Consider the following 15,494-nt stretch of genomic DNA (forward strand, 5'->3'; position numbering starts at 1 on the left):
ATTTGATCGGGATTATGGAAATCAAAAATCGAGCGCTCCAAAGTTCTAAATCCAGTTCCAAAATTCCAAATCCAGTTCCAAAGTTCTAAATCCAGTTCCAAAGTTCTAAATCCAGTTCCAAAGTTCTAAATCCAGTTCCAAAGTTCTAAATACAGTTCCAAAGTTCTAAATACAGTTCCAAAGCGCACTGAAAGTTCTTTGATCACAAAATTCAATATCCTGTCAAATACTGCAGTCATATACAATACCTCTTTATAGAGATGTCAACTCTCTGCAGAGTTTTCCATGCATATATATTTTCTCTCTCTTGTCGTGACGATCTTGTGCGAAACTGTCACACACATACAGAGAGATTAGATGACACTAAGGCTAGTTGTCCTTCCCAAGTCCCAGCAGTTTGCACAAATACTCCGGAACACAATTTTTCCGGTCAACCCTTGACTGCGTGTCCGTTGGATCCGTTTGTGTATGCGTGCTTGTGCGTCAAGGCTAATTCCCGACTGTTTACGCATGTTTCCCCAGACCTGGGGGTCATGTGGATGGGATTAACCAGTGTTCAGACACCTGTTAAAAGGCCTTCTCTCATGACATCTATATCAGACACAGTAGGATATTTGACGCAGTTAGAAATGCGTGCGCGCACTGACGTGGAGACAAACCCACTGATGAACAGAGCAAGCGGAGGAGGACGTCTCTCTCTCTGGTTAGAGAAACAGGGTGTCATCTTTCGTCCCGGCAACCCCCCTGAGAGCCTAAAAATAAAAATGGGCCGGCTTTGGAGCTGACCTTTACCCTGTGAGCATGTGCAGGTGACAGTTGTCCATCCCTGGGATCAGCGGGCTCCGAAGAGTGTGGAGGCAAACATTACTGCGTGTGAACATTGTCACAAAGTGTGTGTTTGAGACTATCAGAAAGCAGGGTGGGTGATTATAAAATATAATGTAGGGTGTTAAGACATCACAGTAAACATCACAGACATGTGCATGACCATTGTACAGTATATGAAAGGCCTTGAGCGTATTTGAGTTGACTTGCAGAGGATTTCAGATGAAAGTCAACGATAGCAGTCAGGGGGAGGTGCATCTTCCACAATCAAAAGTCAGATGCTGTGATGGTTTTCCAACTCGCTTAACCGCTATGCCAGGCCATAACACGCTAACCGCTATGCCAGGCCATCACGCTAACCGCTATGCCAGCCCATACCACGCTAACCGCTATGCCACGCTAACCGCTATGCCAGCCCATACCATGAAAATCCCATTGTCTGTACACTGGAAGTCGACCTAACTAAATATGTTTGATTTAATTGTGTTACGAAACTCTAGGACCGGATTTATTAATAGCAGATTATGGATTAATGTATTTGTAATCTTTCAATGTGTAAATCACCAAAGGTAGGTAGGTTATATTTAACGAACAGTTGAAGACAAGTACACTGAATTTAGACTACGAAACACTTACCTAGACCCAATCACCAGCTCTTCAAAGTAACTTACTACATATAGTCCAGTTAACATGATGTATGAAATCGGCTTTTGAATTGTGTTTCAATGAGCATTGAAATGATGGACGCATATCCACTTAAGTGGTAACAAATCATGAAATGTTGATGATGGTAGTAGGATGAACTAACCAACATATACAATTATCAACTTCCACATTTTTATTTAATAAATTAACTAATATTAAATAGTTCAAATTACAAAAATCGATAAGTAGATGGATTTTTCAAAAAATGTATCGCCATGGTGCCTGACCTTGATTTGAAGAGGAACGGACCCCAACACTAGTGTCAACATAGCTGGGTGGAGGAGACACATGATGAAGAGGAGTGGACCCCAACACTAGTGTCAACATAGCTGGGTGGAGGAGACACATGATGAAGAGGAATGGACCCCAACACTAGTGTCAACATAGCTGGGTGGATGAGACACATGATGAAGAGGAATGGACCCCAACACTAGCGTCAACATAGCTGGGTGGAAGAGACACGTGATGAAGAGGAACGGACCCCAACACTAGCGTCAACATAGCTGGGTGGAGGAGACATGATGAAGAGGAATGGACCCCAACACTAGTGTCAACATAGCTGGGTGGAGGAGACACACGATGAAGAGGAATGGACCCCAACACTAGTGTCAACATAGCTGGGTGGATGAGACATGATGAAGAGGAATGGACCCCAACACTAGTGTCTACATAGCTGAGTGGATGAGACACATGATGAAGAGGAATGGACCCCAACACTTGTGTCAACATAGCTGGGTGGAGGAGACACATGATGAAGAGGAATGGACCCCAACACTAGTGTCAACATAGCTGGGTGGAGGAGACACATGATGAAGAGGAATGGACCCCAACACTAGTGTCAACATAGCTGGGTGGAGGAGACACATGATGAAGAGGAATGGACCCCAACACTAGTGTCAACATAGCTGGGTGGATGAGACACATGATGAAGAGGAATGGACCCCAACACTAGCGTCAACATAGCTGGGTGGAAGAGACACGTGATGAAGAGGAACGGACCCCAACACTAGTGTCCACATAGCTGGGTGGAGGAGACACATGATGAAGAGGAACGGACCCCAACACTAGTGTCAACATAGCTGGGTGGAGGAGACACATGATGAAGAGGAATGGACTCCAACACTAGTGTCAACATAGCTGGGTGGAGGAGACACATGATGAAGAGGATTGGACCCCAACACTAGCGTCAACATAGCTGGGTGGATGAGACACATGATGAAGAGGAGTGGACCCCAACACTAGTGTCAACATAGCTGGGTGGATGAGAAACATGATGAAGAGGAATGGACCCCAACACTAGTGTCAACATAGCTGGGTGGAGGAGACACATGATGAAGAGGAATGGACCCCAACACTAGTGTCAACATAGCTGGGTGGAGGAGACACATGATGAAGAGGAGTGGACCCCAACACTAGTGTCTACATAGCTGGGTGGAGGAGACACATGATGAAGAGGAATGGACTTCAACACTAGTGTCTACATAGCTGGGTGGAGGAGACACATGATGAAGAGGAATGGACTTCAACACTAGTGTCAACATAGCTGGGTGGATGAGACACATGATGAAGAGGAATGGACCCCAACACTAGTGTCAACATAGCTGGGTGGAGGAGACACATGATGAAGAGGAATGGATCCCAACACTAGTGTCAACATAGCTGGGTGGATGAGACACATGATGAATTGATGGATCAAATCTATTACAGGAAAGAAACAGAGACAAGCCAACTCTCAACTTTTATTTCTTGACCTTTTCTTTTGCCAATGCTGTCAGACCTGCCTTTTAGAGTAACCCTCTCAAAACCAAGAGAGCTGAAGGCATACAGACATTTTATTCAGAGAAAATGTTTAAAAAACAAAATCAATGCATTTTATTTAGCCTTCTTTATGTGGTAAAAAAAAAAAAAGCTGCCTGTCAAGAGATCCAAAAGCATGAAACCACTGTCTTTATCTGAACTGGCAACCTATTTCCCTACATAGTGATATGTTTGATCAGGCTCTGTAGGTAGTGACCTATATATGGAATAAGGTCCCAGTTCAGATTGCAGACACTAAGTTAAAACAAGGGAAACGTTGATTCATTTGGCATGTTAAACAGAGGATTGGTTATCGTTGCAGTTCTCAGGAAAGCAAAACACTTGATTCACAACTACAGGGCCAAACCCCGAGCTGTACTGGACTGGTTAAGCCTCCATTTAGTATGAATTAGGCATCAGATCAGTGTCATACACCCAGACAACCACAGGGTGGTGCTATTTCTGCGTTAGGTTCATCTACACTATAGATAAGGCTGAGGTAAACAACTCTCAGTCTTAAGAGTTGCGTGTGCAGGTTTTTTTGTCCCGACCCAGCTCTAACACAACTGAAAATTAATCCATTACTCCTGGTCTTGAATTGATTTGTTGACCATGATTAGGCTAGATTAAATTAGGTATAGAGCTATAACAGAATCCTGCATTCCCACTACGGCCCACCAGAACCAGTGACGGCTCACTCCATGGGCTAAGCTAAGGCAATACGAGTGGTTTAGCTGGAACAGGGAAGGGAGGAAAATAGGTTTTATTGGGCCAGGGTCGTATTCATTAGTGCAAATCACGCAGAATGTTTTGCAACGGGGGAAAAAATGAAAACAAGCGTTTCTTATTTAGACAAGTTCAGGTAGTTGCCTGCAGAGTTTGATTCCGTTTAGTTTCCTAGTGAATACGACCCAGGAGGACACCAGCAATATGAAGGAGGGGGAAAAATCATGTAAGAAATTATCCCAGGCCAGTTTGTAGTTGTGTAGCTTATACTGGGTTAGGGGGGTTTGATTAGGGACCACAGATTTGAGAACAGTCATATTGTTCCTCTTACTTGTTAAAGGGGCAAGGCACCACAATTAAAGCAGAGCAGAACAAAGAGAATTTCTTCCAAGAAAGCCCAAAAACTGGTGACCTGTATTTGAGAACCGGTGGCCAACTAATAACTTTCACAGGGTTTTTATCAATGAATAACAAAAAAAAAAAAAACAATAGCACTATGAGAATTGATCCAAGACAAATACCTGTAAAAATAAAAATAAACTGTTACAACTCAAACAAAATCAATCAGTTAGACCCAGTTACTTTACAGTATGTGTTATAACAACCTGTTCCCATAGTAACAGAGCAACCATCCCTTTCAATGTAGTACAGCACCAATGACTGACAGGTAGCAACAGGTGACAGGTCCACCGACCAGACCCCAAGATATTGGGACACACATTTTGGCAATCATTTCAATAAACGTTTTCTACAGTGGGAAACATTGTAGTTGTGTGCAGAACATAGTAAATGATTCCCTCATGATGAACAAAAAAAAACACCCAACTGGTAGGCTAGCTATCTGACCTAAAACGTGACGTGTGAAACACTTTAGCTACAAAAAAAAGGCTACTTTGTGAGAAGACACAGTGGTGAGACAGAAAACAGTCTCTTGCTAAGGAGTGGTTTTTAAAGGCAACGTGATTTTCAATTCAGTTTAGCTGTAGCCAAGTGACATTAATTACATATTAGCATTAGCTTCACTACTAGAATTACATTGTAGCTTAGCTTCACTAATAAAACTACATAGTAGCATTAGCTTCAGCTTAGCTTCACTCATATCATTACATTGTAGCATTAGCCATTAGCTTAGCCAATTGAATTCCAATGAAGCTTTAGCTAATTAAATGTACAGTGTAGTGGGCTATTAGCTTAGCGACGCATGTGATTTGTGTTTGATGCTACGGCTTCATTAGATAAGAAGGGGAGCTGGTTGGAAGTGTTACAAGCTAAAAGGCAGTAGTGGCATTTTTTAAAGCTCTTTGTTTAAAAAAAAAGACTTCTGGCCCAGTCCCAAACCAATCCCTAGCACCTAGATAGTGTGCACTAGGTAAGCAAATGACCCCTAGATATTGTGCACTAGGTAAGCAAATGACCCCTAGATAGTATACGCTAAGTAATCAAAATGGCATGAATTACCCCAAGTCTAGAAGGGTGATTAACATATTGTTAATTCTTGTCCAATCCTCTCAGATTTACACAAACGTCTACTGGCGGCAAGGTGCTAGGAGCCGATTTGGGACTGAGCCCGAACGGTAGTGTAAAAAAACAACTCCTGCATCTCAAATGGCACCCCAATCCCTATTTAGGATCCCCCCTTAGGAGGACCCTGGTCAAAAGTAGTGTACTATTTAGGATCCCCCCATAGGAGGGCCCTGGTCAAAAGTAGTGCACTATTTAGGATCCCCCCATAGGAGGGCCCTGGTCAAAAGTAGTGCACTATTTAGGAAACCGGGTGTCATTTGAGACACAGACCAATGACATAATTTGACATTCCCAGGCCTTGGCTTTAACGAGTGTCGACCAAACACTCTTTTAGGACAGTTTCAGAAAACGACAACCTTATACACACACACAACATAGAAAGGAAAATAAAAAAAAGTACATCTTTTTTATTTTCTTCTAAAAGTGGTGAGAGACTGATCGATTTAAGGCGATTGGCCAGGAAGATTTAAGGTTGCTGTAGAAACTGGCTGAGATTATGGGGTGCATCTCAACAGTCTAAAAATGGCTTCCTTCCTCCCTTTACCCCGAGCCTAATTTCCTCTCCGTAATCTGGACAGGACAGAGAAGGTGAAAAGAGATGGGGTAGATAGAGATAACCTACTGCGAGTTTGCTTTCACTTGTTCAACTCTCGCCCTATTCAGATAACTTACAACCCTGACCTTTTCTAGACTTTAAGACGTGCACAAGCACCCAGAGGTTGCTTCACTCTTTCACACTAATAAGGGAGGAATCCAGTTTAGACGATTTGAGACGCAGCCTGAATCACGTAACTCAATCTCCTCAGTTATCTCTCAAATAAAAAACAAACTATTTGGTAACAAAAAGTGTTATAATATAGAAAAAACATTTGAAAATGTACCTCGGCTAAAGCTTATAAAATATCATAAAGAATAAAATACTATAATAATAATATTATTCCTTGGTCCGTAAAAATTGTAACTATAATAAATGTTTCCCCATAAACAATAATGAAGTTTCTCAGCACACGAGTGATACCTCCATCATTACCAAGACCTTTGTTGTGGTCAAAAAATAATCTAAACTTTGTAGAAAGAGTGTTGATTTAAAAAAAAAAAAAGCTGTTCTCCAACAAATGTATTAAAAAGGGCTCCTAATTATTGTCATCCTTGAGGTGAAACGACTCCCAGACTGAATGACCCAGGCTGCAGTGTCATGTCCACAAACGACCACACGGGGGCACCAGAGAGGGGGGTTCCCCTCCATGCAGGTCTGTCTTTCATCAGAACCTCATCTCTCTTCTCCCCTTCCCCTCCTCAACTCATTCGCTCTCTTTCCAAAGAGTCCTTGAGCGAGCGTGTGTGGTTCCAAAGCAGGTCCATGAGCCTCTCACTCCCCCCCACACACATACTTCCCCGCTGCTATGACGAAACTGACATCACCGACGAACCCGACGACAACCCAACGCTATTGGTTGACCCTCCCCCTTGGCCAATCCCGTAGTCCGCCTGTCCTTCCGCCAACCCCCCTGAACCTCCCATCCCCAGACTCCCTGAGGAAGAGGAAGGTGAGGACAAAGAGGAGATACTGTGACTGTGGGTCTGGAGGATGGCCCCGGCAGCGCTGCAGTGAAGACGAGGGCCTGGTTCCGGGGTATAGGTGAAGGTGAGGGCGGTGGAGTAGATGACTCCGTCGTTGCGGACCAAGGTGACGGGGACCTGGACGGGCTGACGGACCCAGCGCCACCCCTCTCTGAAGGCAGAGATGTCAGGTACCACGCAGAGCACGCTCTCTCCACACCTGGCACAGAAAGGGGGGTTTAGACCAAGACAGACTCAACACGAGATCCACCACCTTGTAGAGTCCGTGTTACCACGGAAACGGACTCGACCGCATGTCAGCCGTCTTCAGGCAGCCGTTAACTTAACAACAATTTAAAAAGGGTTAGGTTAACCTCCTCTGGTCTCTCCGAATATCAGTTGTGGCTGTGGTTGTACCTTATTTTTAAATGTACTGCTTTTGGGTAAAGTCTATCCTCTTAAAACTTGAAGTTCATACAAAAATAAAATAACCGTTTTAATAATTGTATTTTCATGACATTCTTCATCCATAATCGTCAATTACACGATTATACAGTTACCATGCCAGCCATATCTCTCTTACTCACACACACACAGCTTACCTGTACATAGTGTCAGCCTCTATATCTCCAAACCAGACTCTGAGATCTGGAGCAAAGTTCTGTCCTGTCAGCTCCAACATGGCCACATCACCTCCACCATTCAACTAGAGAGACAACAGAGGGTTAGTGTGTGTGTGTGTATCTAGATATGTGGTGAGAGCATCCAGTGTGTCACTTTCTCCGGTCATGAAAGTTAGAAAGAGTGTCTCTCAGTAGAGAATATACTGGTTTGTGTGTATTAAGGTGTGTGTTAAGGTATATGTTAATGTGTATTTAGGTATATGTTAATGTGTATTTAGGTGTGTGTAGGTGTGTATTTAGGTATATGTTAATGTGTATTTAGGTGTGTGTAGATGTGTATTTAGGTATATGTTAATGTGTATTTAGGTGTGTGTATTTAGGTATATGTTAATGTGTATTTAGGTGTGTGTATTTAGGTATATGTTACTGTGTGTTTAGGTGTGTGTATTTAGGTATATGTTAATGTGTGTTTAGGTGTGTATTTAGGTGTGTTTAGGTGGGTATTTAGGTGTGTGTTTAGGTGTGTATTTAGGTATATGTTAATGTGTATTTAGGTGGGTATTTAGGTGTGTATTTAGGTATATGTTAATGTGTATTTAGGTGTGTGTATTTAGGTATATGTTAATGTGTATTTAGGTATATGTTAATGTGTGTTTAGGTGTGTATTTAGGTATATGTTAATGTGTATTTAGGTGTGTGTATTTAGGTATATGTTAATGTGTATTTAGGTGTGTGTATTTAGGTATATGTTAATGTGTGTTTAGGTGTGTGTATTTAGGTATGTGTATTTAGGTATATGTTAATGTGTGTTTAGGTGTGTGTATTTAGGTATATGTTAATGTGTGTTTAGGTGTGTGTATTTAGGTATATGTTAATGTGTGTTTAGGTGTGTGTATTTAGGTATATGTTAATGTGTGTTTAGGTGTGTGTATTTAGGTGTGTGTAGGTGGGTATTTAGGTGTGTGTTAATGTGTGTTTAGGTGGGTATTTAGGTGTGTGTTAATGTGTATTTAGGTGGGTATTTAGGTGTGTGTTAATGTGTATTTAGGTGTGTATTTAGGTGTGTGTTAATGTGTATTTAGGTGTGTATTTAGGTGTGTGTTAATGTGTATTTAGGTGTGTATTTAGGTATATGTTAATGTGTATTTAGGTGTGTGTATTTAGGTATATGTTAATGTGTATTTAGGTATATGTTAATGTGTATTTAGGTGTGTGTATTTAGGTATATGTTAATGTGTATTTAGGTGTGTGTATTTAGGTATATGTTAATGTGTATTTAGGTGTGTGTATTTAGGTATATGTTAATGTGTATTTAGGTGTGTGTATTTAGGTATATGTTAATGTGTATTTAGGTGTGTGTATTTAGGTATATGTTAATGTGTATTTAGGTGTGTGTATTTAGGTATATGTTAATGTGTATTTAGGTGTGTGTATTTAGGTATATGTTAATGTGTATTTAGGTGTGTGTATTTAGGTATATGTTAATGTGTATTTAGGTGTGTGTATTTAGGTATATGTTAATGTGTGTTTAGGTGTGTGTATTTAGGTGTGTGTAGGTGGGTATTTAGGTGTGTGTAGGTGGGTATTTAGGTGTGTGTTAATGTGTATTTAGGTGGGTATTTAGGTGTGTGTTAATGTGTATTTAGGTGTGTATTTAGGTGTGTGTTAATGTGTATTTAGGTGTGTATTTAGGTATATGTTAATGTGTATTTAGGTATATGTTAATGTGTATTTAGGTGTGTGTATTTAGGTGTGTGTAGGTGGGTATTTAGGTGTGTGTTAATGTGTATTTAGGTGTGTATTTAGGTGTGTGTTAATGTGTATTTAGGTGTGTATTTAGGTGTGTGTTAATGTGTATTTAGGTGTGTATTTAGGTGTGTGTTAATGTGTATTTAGGTGTGTATTTAGGTATGTGTTAATGTGTATTTAGGTATATGTTAATGTGTATTTAGGTGTGTGTATTTAGGTATATGTTAATGTGTATTTAGGTGTGTGTATTTAGGTATATGTTAATGTGTATTTAGGTGTGTGTATTTAGGTATATGTTAATGTGTATTTAGGTGTGTGTATTTAGGTATATGTTAATGTGTATTTAGGTGTGTGTATTTAGGTATATGTTAATGTGTATTTAGGTGTGTGTATTTAGGTATATGTTAATGTGTATTTAGGTGTGTGTATTTAGGTATATGTTAATGTGTGTTTAGGTGTGTGTATTTAGGTATATGTTAATGTGTGTTTAGGTGTGTGTATTTAGGTATATGTTAATGTGTATTTAGGTGTGTGTATTTAGGTATATGTTAATGTGTGTTTAGGTGTGTGTATTTAGGTATATGTTAATGTGTGTTTAGGTGTGTATTTAGGTATATGTTAATGTGTGTTTAGGTGTGTATTTAGGTATATGTTAATGTGTGTTTAGGTATATGTTAATGTGTGTTTAGGTGTGTATTTAGGTATATGTTAATGTGTATTTAGGTGTGTTTAGGTGTGTATTTAGGTATATGTTAATGTGTATTTAGGTGTGTGTAGGTGTGTATTTAGGTATATGTTAATGTGTATTTAGGTGTGTGTAGGTGTGTATTTAGGTATATGTTAATGTGTATTTAGGTGTGTGTATTTAGGTATATGTTAATGTGTGTTTAGGTGTGTTTAGGTGTGTGTATTTAGGTATATGTTAATGTGTGTTTAGGTGTGTGTATTTAGGTATATGTTAATGTGTGTTTAGGTGTGTTTAGGTGTGTGTATTTAGGTATATGTTAATGTGTATTTAGGTGTGTGTATTTAGGTATATGTTAATGTGTATTTAGGTGTGTGTAGGTGTGTATTTAGGTATATGTTAATGTGTGTTTAGGTGTGTTTAGGTGTGTGTATTTAGGTATATGTTAATGTGTGTTTAGGTGTGTTTAGGTGTGTGTATTTAGGTATATGTTAATGTGTATTTAGGTGTGTGTATTTAGGTATATGTTAATGTGTATTTAGGTGTGTATTTAGGTATATGTTAATGTGTATTTAGGTGGGTATTTAGGTATATGTTAATGTGTATTTAGGTGTGTGTATTTAGGTATATGTTAATGTGTGTTTAGGTGTGTATTTAGGTATATGTTAATGTGTGTTTAGGTGTGTATTTAGGTATATGTTAATGTGTGTTTAGGTGTGTATTTAGGTATATGTTAATGTGTGTTTAGGTGTGTATTTAGGTGTGTGTGTACCTGCAGACTCTCCACCACAGGAACCGGTGTAACAGGACAGGGTACAGGACCCATCCCCTGGTAGAAGGTGTACTCTGCCTTGTCGGTACTGATGATGGTCCAGGACGCTCCATCGTTTATCATCTCCTTACTGGGCTCTTTGGGGCAGGGCGTGGCCTGGGGGGTGAGATATGCTAATTAGTAGTTAATTATCTCCTTACTGAGGTGCGTTCAGTTAGTTAACGTGGGCTAAGTTGCGGAACAGTTTGTACTGAACGGCACGTTTCCCCAAAACGTCCTTGAACAGACTTCGCTCCTGCTTGGTGGGTGTGGCCAGGTGTTACTTGAAGAAATGAGTAGGGTATTTAAAGGGTAGTGACCATGCTGACAGCATTCCCCAACCCACAACCACTCCCCATTTAAAAAAAAAAAAAAAAAAAAAACTGGTCGTTCAGTACAGCACCGCTTCCGTTCAATTGAACGTTCCACAACGTACCGAACGCAGACCTGGTCTCTTTGGGCGTGGCCTGGGGGAGGAGATATGCAAATCTGTCGTTTATCATCTCCTTACTGGTCTCTTTGGGCAAGAGCGTGGCCTGGGGGAGGAGATATGCAAATCTGTCGCTTATCATCTCCTTACTGGTCTCTTTGGGCAAGAGCGTGGCCTGGGGGAGGAGATATGCAAATCTGTCGTTTATCATCTCCTTACTGGTCTCTTTGGGCAAGGGCGTGGCCTGGGGGAGGAGATATGCAAATCTGTCGTTTATCATCTCCTTACTGGTCTCTTTGGGCAAGAGCGTGGCCTGGGGGAGGAGATATGCAAATCTGTCGTTTATCATCTCTTTACTGGTCTTTTGGGGGCAGGGGGTATGCAAATAACGACTCCATCTGAGCAGGGGGGACCACTAAACCCTCATTAAACAGGGAGGGACTACTTGAACTAGTGGTCCAATAAGAATCCCTCATTAAACAGGGAGGGACTAGTGGTCCAATAAGAAAGTCTCATTGTGTGTGCCTGTGTGTGTGTTCGCGTCCATCAGTCTGTGTGTGTGTACCTGGAACTGAATGATTCTCTCCTGGGAGAGACAGAGGTACATTCTCTCGGTGTCTTTCAGGTAGAAGGAACACTTATGGAGCTGAGACACGGGGTCGTCTGCATCCATCAACGCTGTCTGCTTGTCCACCTTACGGATCACCTGGGGGAGGAGGTGAGACACACACCCTGCTTATCTATCATACATCACCTGGGAATATGTAGGAACAGGAGACAGACCGACCTGTAGGTAGAGAGAGGTGAGACACGTTGGTACGTACCAGTCTAGGCAGTGCCATACCAGTGACAGAACAGACCAGTTTGACAGTCTGACCGTAGTGGATGTATCCATCCCTCACTGCAAACTCCTCCCCTTCTGGCTCTTCCTCCTCCACTACAGGGGAGAGTCATATTAGTTATTACTGTAGGAAACACATTTAATAACTGAGTTACCATATGATGCTTCAGAGAGTTATTACTGTAGGAAACACATTTAATAACTGAGTTACCATATGATGCTTCAGAGAGTTATTACTGTAGGAAACACATTTAATAACTGAGTTACCATATGATGCTTCAGAGAGTTATTACTGTAGGAAACACATTTAATAACTGAGTTACCATATGATGCTTCAGAGAGTTATTACTGTAGGAAACACATTTAATAACTGAGTTACCATATGATGCTTCAGAGAGTTATTACTGTAGGAAACACATTTAATAACTGAGTTACCATATGATGCTTCAGAGAGTTATTACTGTAGGAAACACATTTAATAACTGAGTTACCATATGATGCATCAGAGAGTTAGTTATTACTGTAGGAAATATACACTGCTCAAAAAAATAAAGGGAACACTTAAACAACACAATGTAACTCCAAGTCAATCACACTTCTGTGAAATCAAACTGTCCACTTAGGAAGCAACACCGATTGACAATAAATATCACATGCTGTTGTGCAAATGGAATAGACAAAAAGTGGAAATTATAGGCAATTAGCATGACACCCCCCAAAACAGGAGTGATTCTGCAGGTGGGGACCACACACCACTTCTCAGTTCCTATGCTTCCTGGCTGATGTTTTGGTTACTTTTGAATGCTGGCGGTGCTCTCACTCTAGTGGTAGCATGAGATGGAGTCTACAACCCACACAAGTGGCTCAGGTAGTGCAGTTCATCCAGGATGGCACATCAATGCGAACTGTGGCAAAAAGGTTTGCTGTGTCTGTCAGCGTAGTGTCCAGAGCATGCAGGCGCTACCAGGAGATAGGCCAGTACATCAGGAGACGTGAAAGAGGCCGTAGGAGGGCAACAACCCAGCAGCAGGACCGGTACCTCCGCCTTAGTGCAAGGAGGTGCACTGCCAGAGCCCTGCAAAATGACCTCCAGCAGGCCACAACTTAACTTCACTAGGGTAGGGGGCAGCATTTGGAATTTTGGATGAAAACCGTGTCCAAATTAAACTGCCTGCTACTCATGCCAAGAAGATAGGATATGCATATAATTAGTAGATTTGGATAGAAAACACTCTAAAGTTTCCAAAACATTTAAAATAATGTCTGAGTATAACAGAACTGATATGGCAGGCAAAAACCCGAGGAAAATCCAACCAGGAAGTACTATTATTTTGAAAGGCTGTTTTTCCATTGTAAGCCTATCCACCATACAAAGACTTGGGAACCAGTTCACGAGCTCTGTGGCTTCCTCAACACGTGACCAGTCTTTAGGCATTGTTTCAGGCTTTTACTCTGAAAAATGAGGGAGATATAGCACACTTTCAATCAGTGGTCAGTGGAAATGTCCATTCATCAGCCATGCGCCTGATCGGGAATGCCTTTCTTGTTTCTCCTTTCCTATTGACGAAGCTTTTGTCCGGTTGAAATATTATTGATTATTTATGACAAACACAACCGGAGGATTGATTTTAAACATCGTTTGGCATGTTTCTACTAACTTCTATTGTACTTTCTTTTGACTTTGTCGTCTGGTATTAGTGCACATGCCTTCCGATTACTGGACAAAACGCACTTATTAAAAAGGAGGTTTTTGGTCATAAAGAGGGACATTATCGAACAACAACAACAACACACACACAACACACACACATTTATTGTAACATGGAGACCTGGGAGTGCCACCAGATGAAGATCATCAAAGGTTAGTGATTCATTTTAATGCTATTTCTGACTTTTTTGACACCTCTTGTTTGGAAAGTGGCTGTATGGGTTTCTGTGGCTAGGAGCTGACCTAACATAATCGCAAAGGGTACTTTCGCCATAAAGCATTTTTGAAATCTGACTCAGCGATGGCATTAAGGAGAAGTTTATCTATAATTCCATGCTTAACACTTGTATCGTTTATCAATGTTTATGATGAGTATTTCTGTAATTTGATGTGGCTCTCTGCACTTTCACCGGATGTTTGTTTGAGAGAATGCATTTCTGACCATAACGCGCCAATGTAAACTGAGATTTTTGGATATAAATATGAACTTTATCGAACAAAACATACATGTATTGTGTAACATGGAGTCCTATGAGTGCCATCTCATGAAGATTATCAAAGCTTAGTGATTCATTTTATCTCTATTTCTGCTTTTTGTGACTCCTCTTTGGCTGGAAAAATGGCTGTGTTTTTCTGTGACTAGGTACTGACCTAACAATCGTTTGGTGTGCTTTCGCAGTAAAGCCCATTTGAAATCGGACACTGTGGTTGGATTTACAAGAAGTTTATCTTTAAAATGGTGAAAAATACTTGTATGTTTGAGGAACTTTAATTATGGGATTTCTGTTGTTTTGAATTTGGCGCCCTGCAATTTCACTGGCTGTTGTCGAGGTGGGACGCTAGCTTCCCACTTGTACCAGAGAGGTTTTAATAACTGATAGTTACCATATGATGCATCAGAGAGATAAACAACATGATAAACAGATAAACAACATGATTGGCTGAAACAGAGGACGAAAGTGAAGATATTAAGGAAACAGTGAACGGAAGAGGGGGACCGGGCTGAACGGAAGAGGGGGACCGGGCTGAACGGAAGAGGGGGACCGGGCTGAACGGAAGAGGGGGACCGGGCTGAACGGAAGAGGGGGCGGAAGAGGGGGACCGGGCTGAACGGAAGAGGGGGCGGAAGAGGGGGACCGGGCTGAACGGAAGAGGGGGCGGAAGAGGGGGACCGGGCTGAACGGAAGAGGGGGACCGGGCTGAACGGAAGAGGGGGACCGGGCTGAACGGAAGAGGGGGACCGGGCTGAACGGAAGAGGGGGACCGGGGTGAACGGAAGAGGGGGACCGGGCCGAACGGAAGAGGGGGACCGGGCTGAACGGAAGAGGGGGACCGGGCTGAACGGAAGAGGGGGACCGGGCTGAACGGAAGAGGGGGACCGGGCTGAACGGAAGAGGGGGACCGGGCTGAACGGAAGAGGGGGACCGGGCTGAACGGAAGAGGGGGCGGAAGAGGGGGACCGGGCTGAACGGAAGAGGGGGCGGAAGAGGGGGACCGGGCTGAACGGAAG

At 41.8% G+C, this 15,494-nt stretch overlaps 1 protein-coding gene across 1 annotated transcript in view; it reads right to left on the bottom strand.

The window, feature by feature from the left end:
- Positions 1–6,746: 6,746 nt before the first annotated feature.
- LOC129842075 (recombining binding protein suppressor of hairless-like) overlaps positions 6,747–15,494 on the bottom strand; it is a 19,585-nt gene continuing 10,837 nt past the window's right edge. The window contains exons 7-11 of the mRNA XM_055910463.1: positions 12,260–12,372; positions 12,001–12,141; positions 10,967–11,122; positions 7,740–7,843; positions 6,747–7,357 (exon numbers count right to left, since the gene is read on the bottom strand). Coding sequence (XP_055766438.1) covers positions 6,979–7,357; positions 7,740–7,843; positions 10,967–11,122; positions 12,001–12,141; positions 12,260–12,372 — 893 coding nt within the window. The 3' untranslated portion in view covers positions 6,747–6,978. The remainder of the gene's footprint in view (positions 7,358–7,739; positions 7,844–10,966; positions 11,123–12,000; positions 12,142–12,259; positions 12,373–15,494) is intronic.

The sequence above is a fragment of the Salvelinus fontinalis genome, unplaced genomic scaffold (genome assembly GCF_029448725.1).
Source record: "Salvelinus fontinalis isolate EN_2023a unplaced genomic scaffold, ASM2944872v1 scaffold_0010, whole genome shotgun sequence".
In the NCBI taxonomy this organism is placed as follows: domain Eukaryota; kingdom Metazoa; phylum Chordata; class Actinopteri; order Salmoniformes; family Salmonidae; genus Salvelinus; species Salvelinus fontinalis.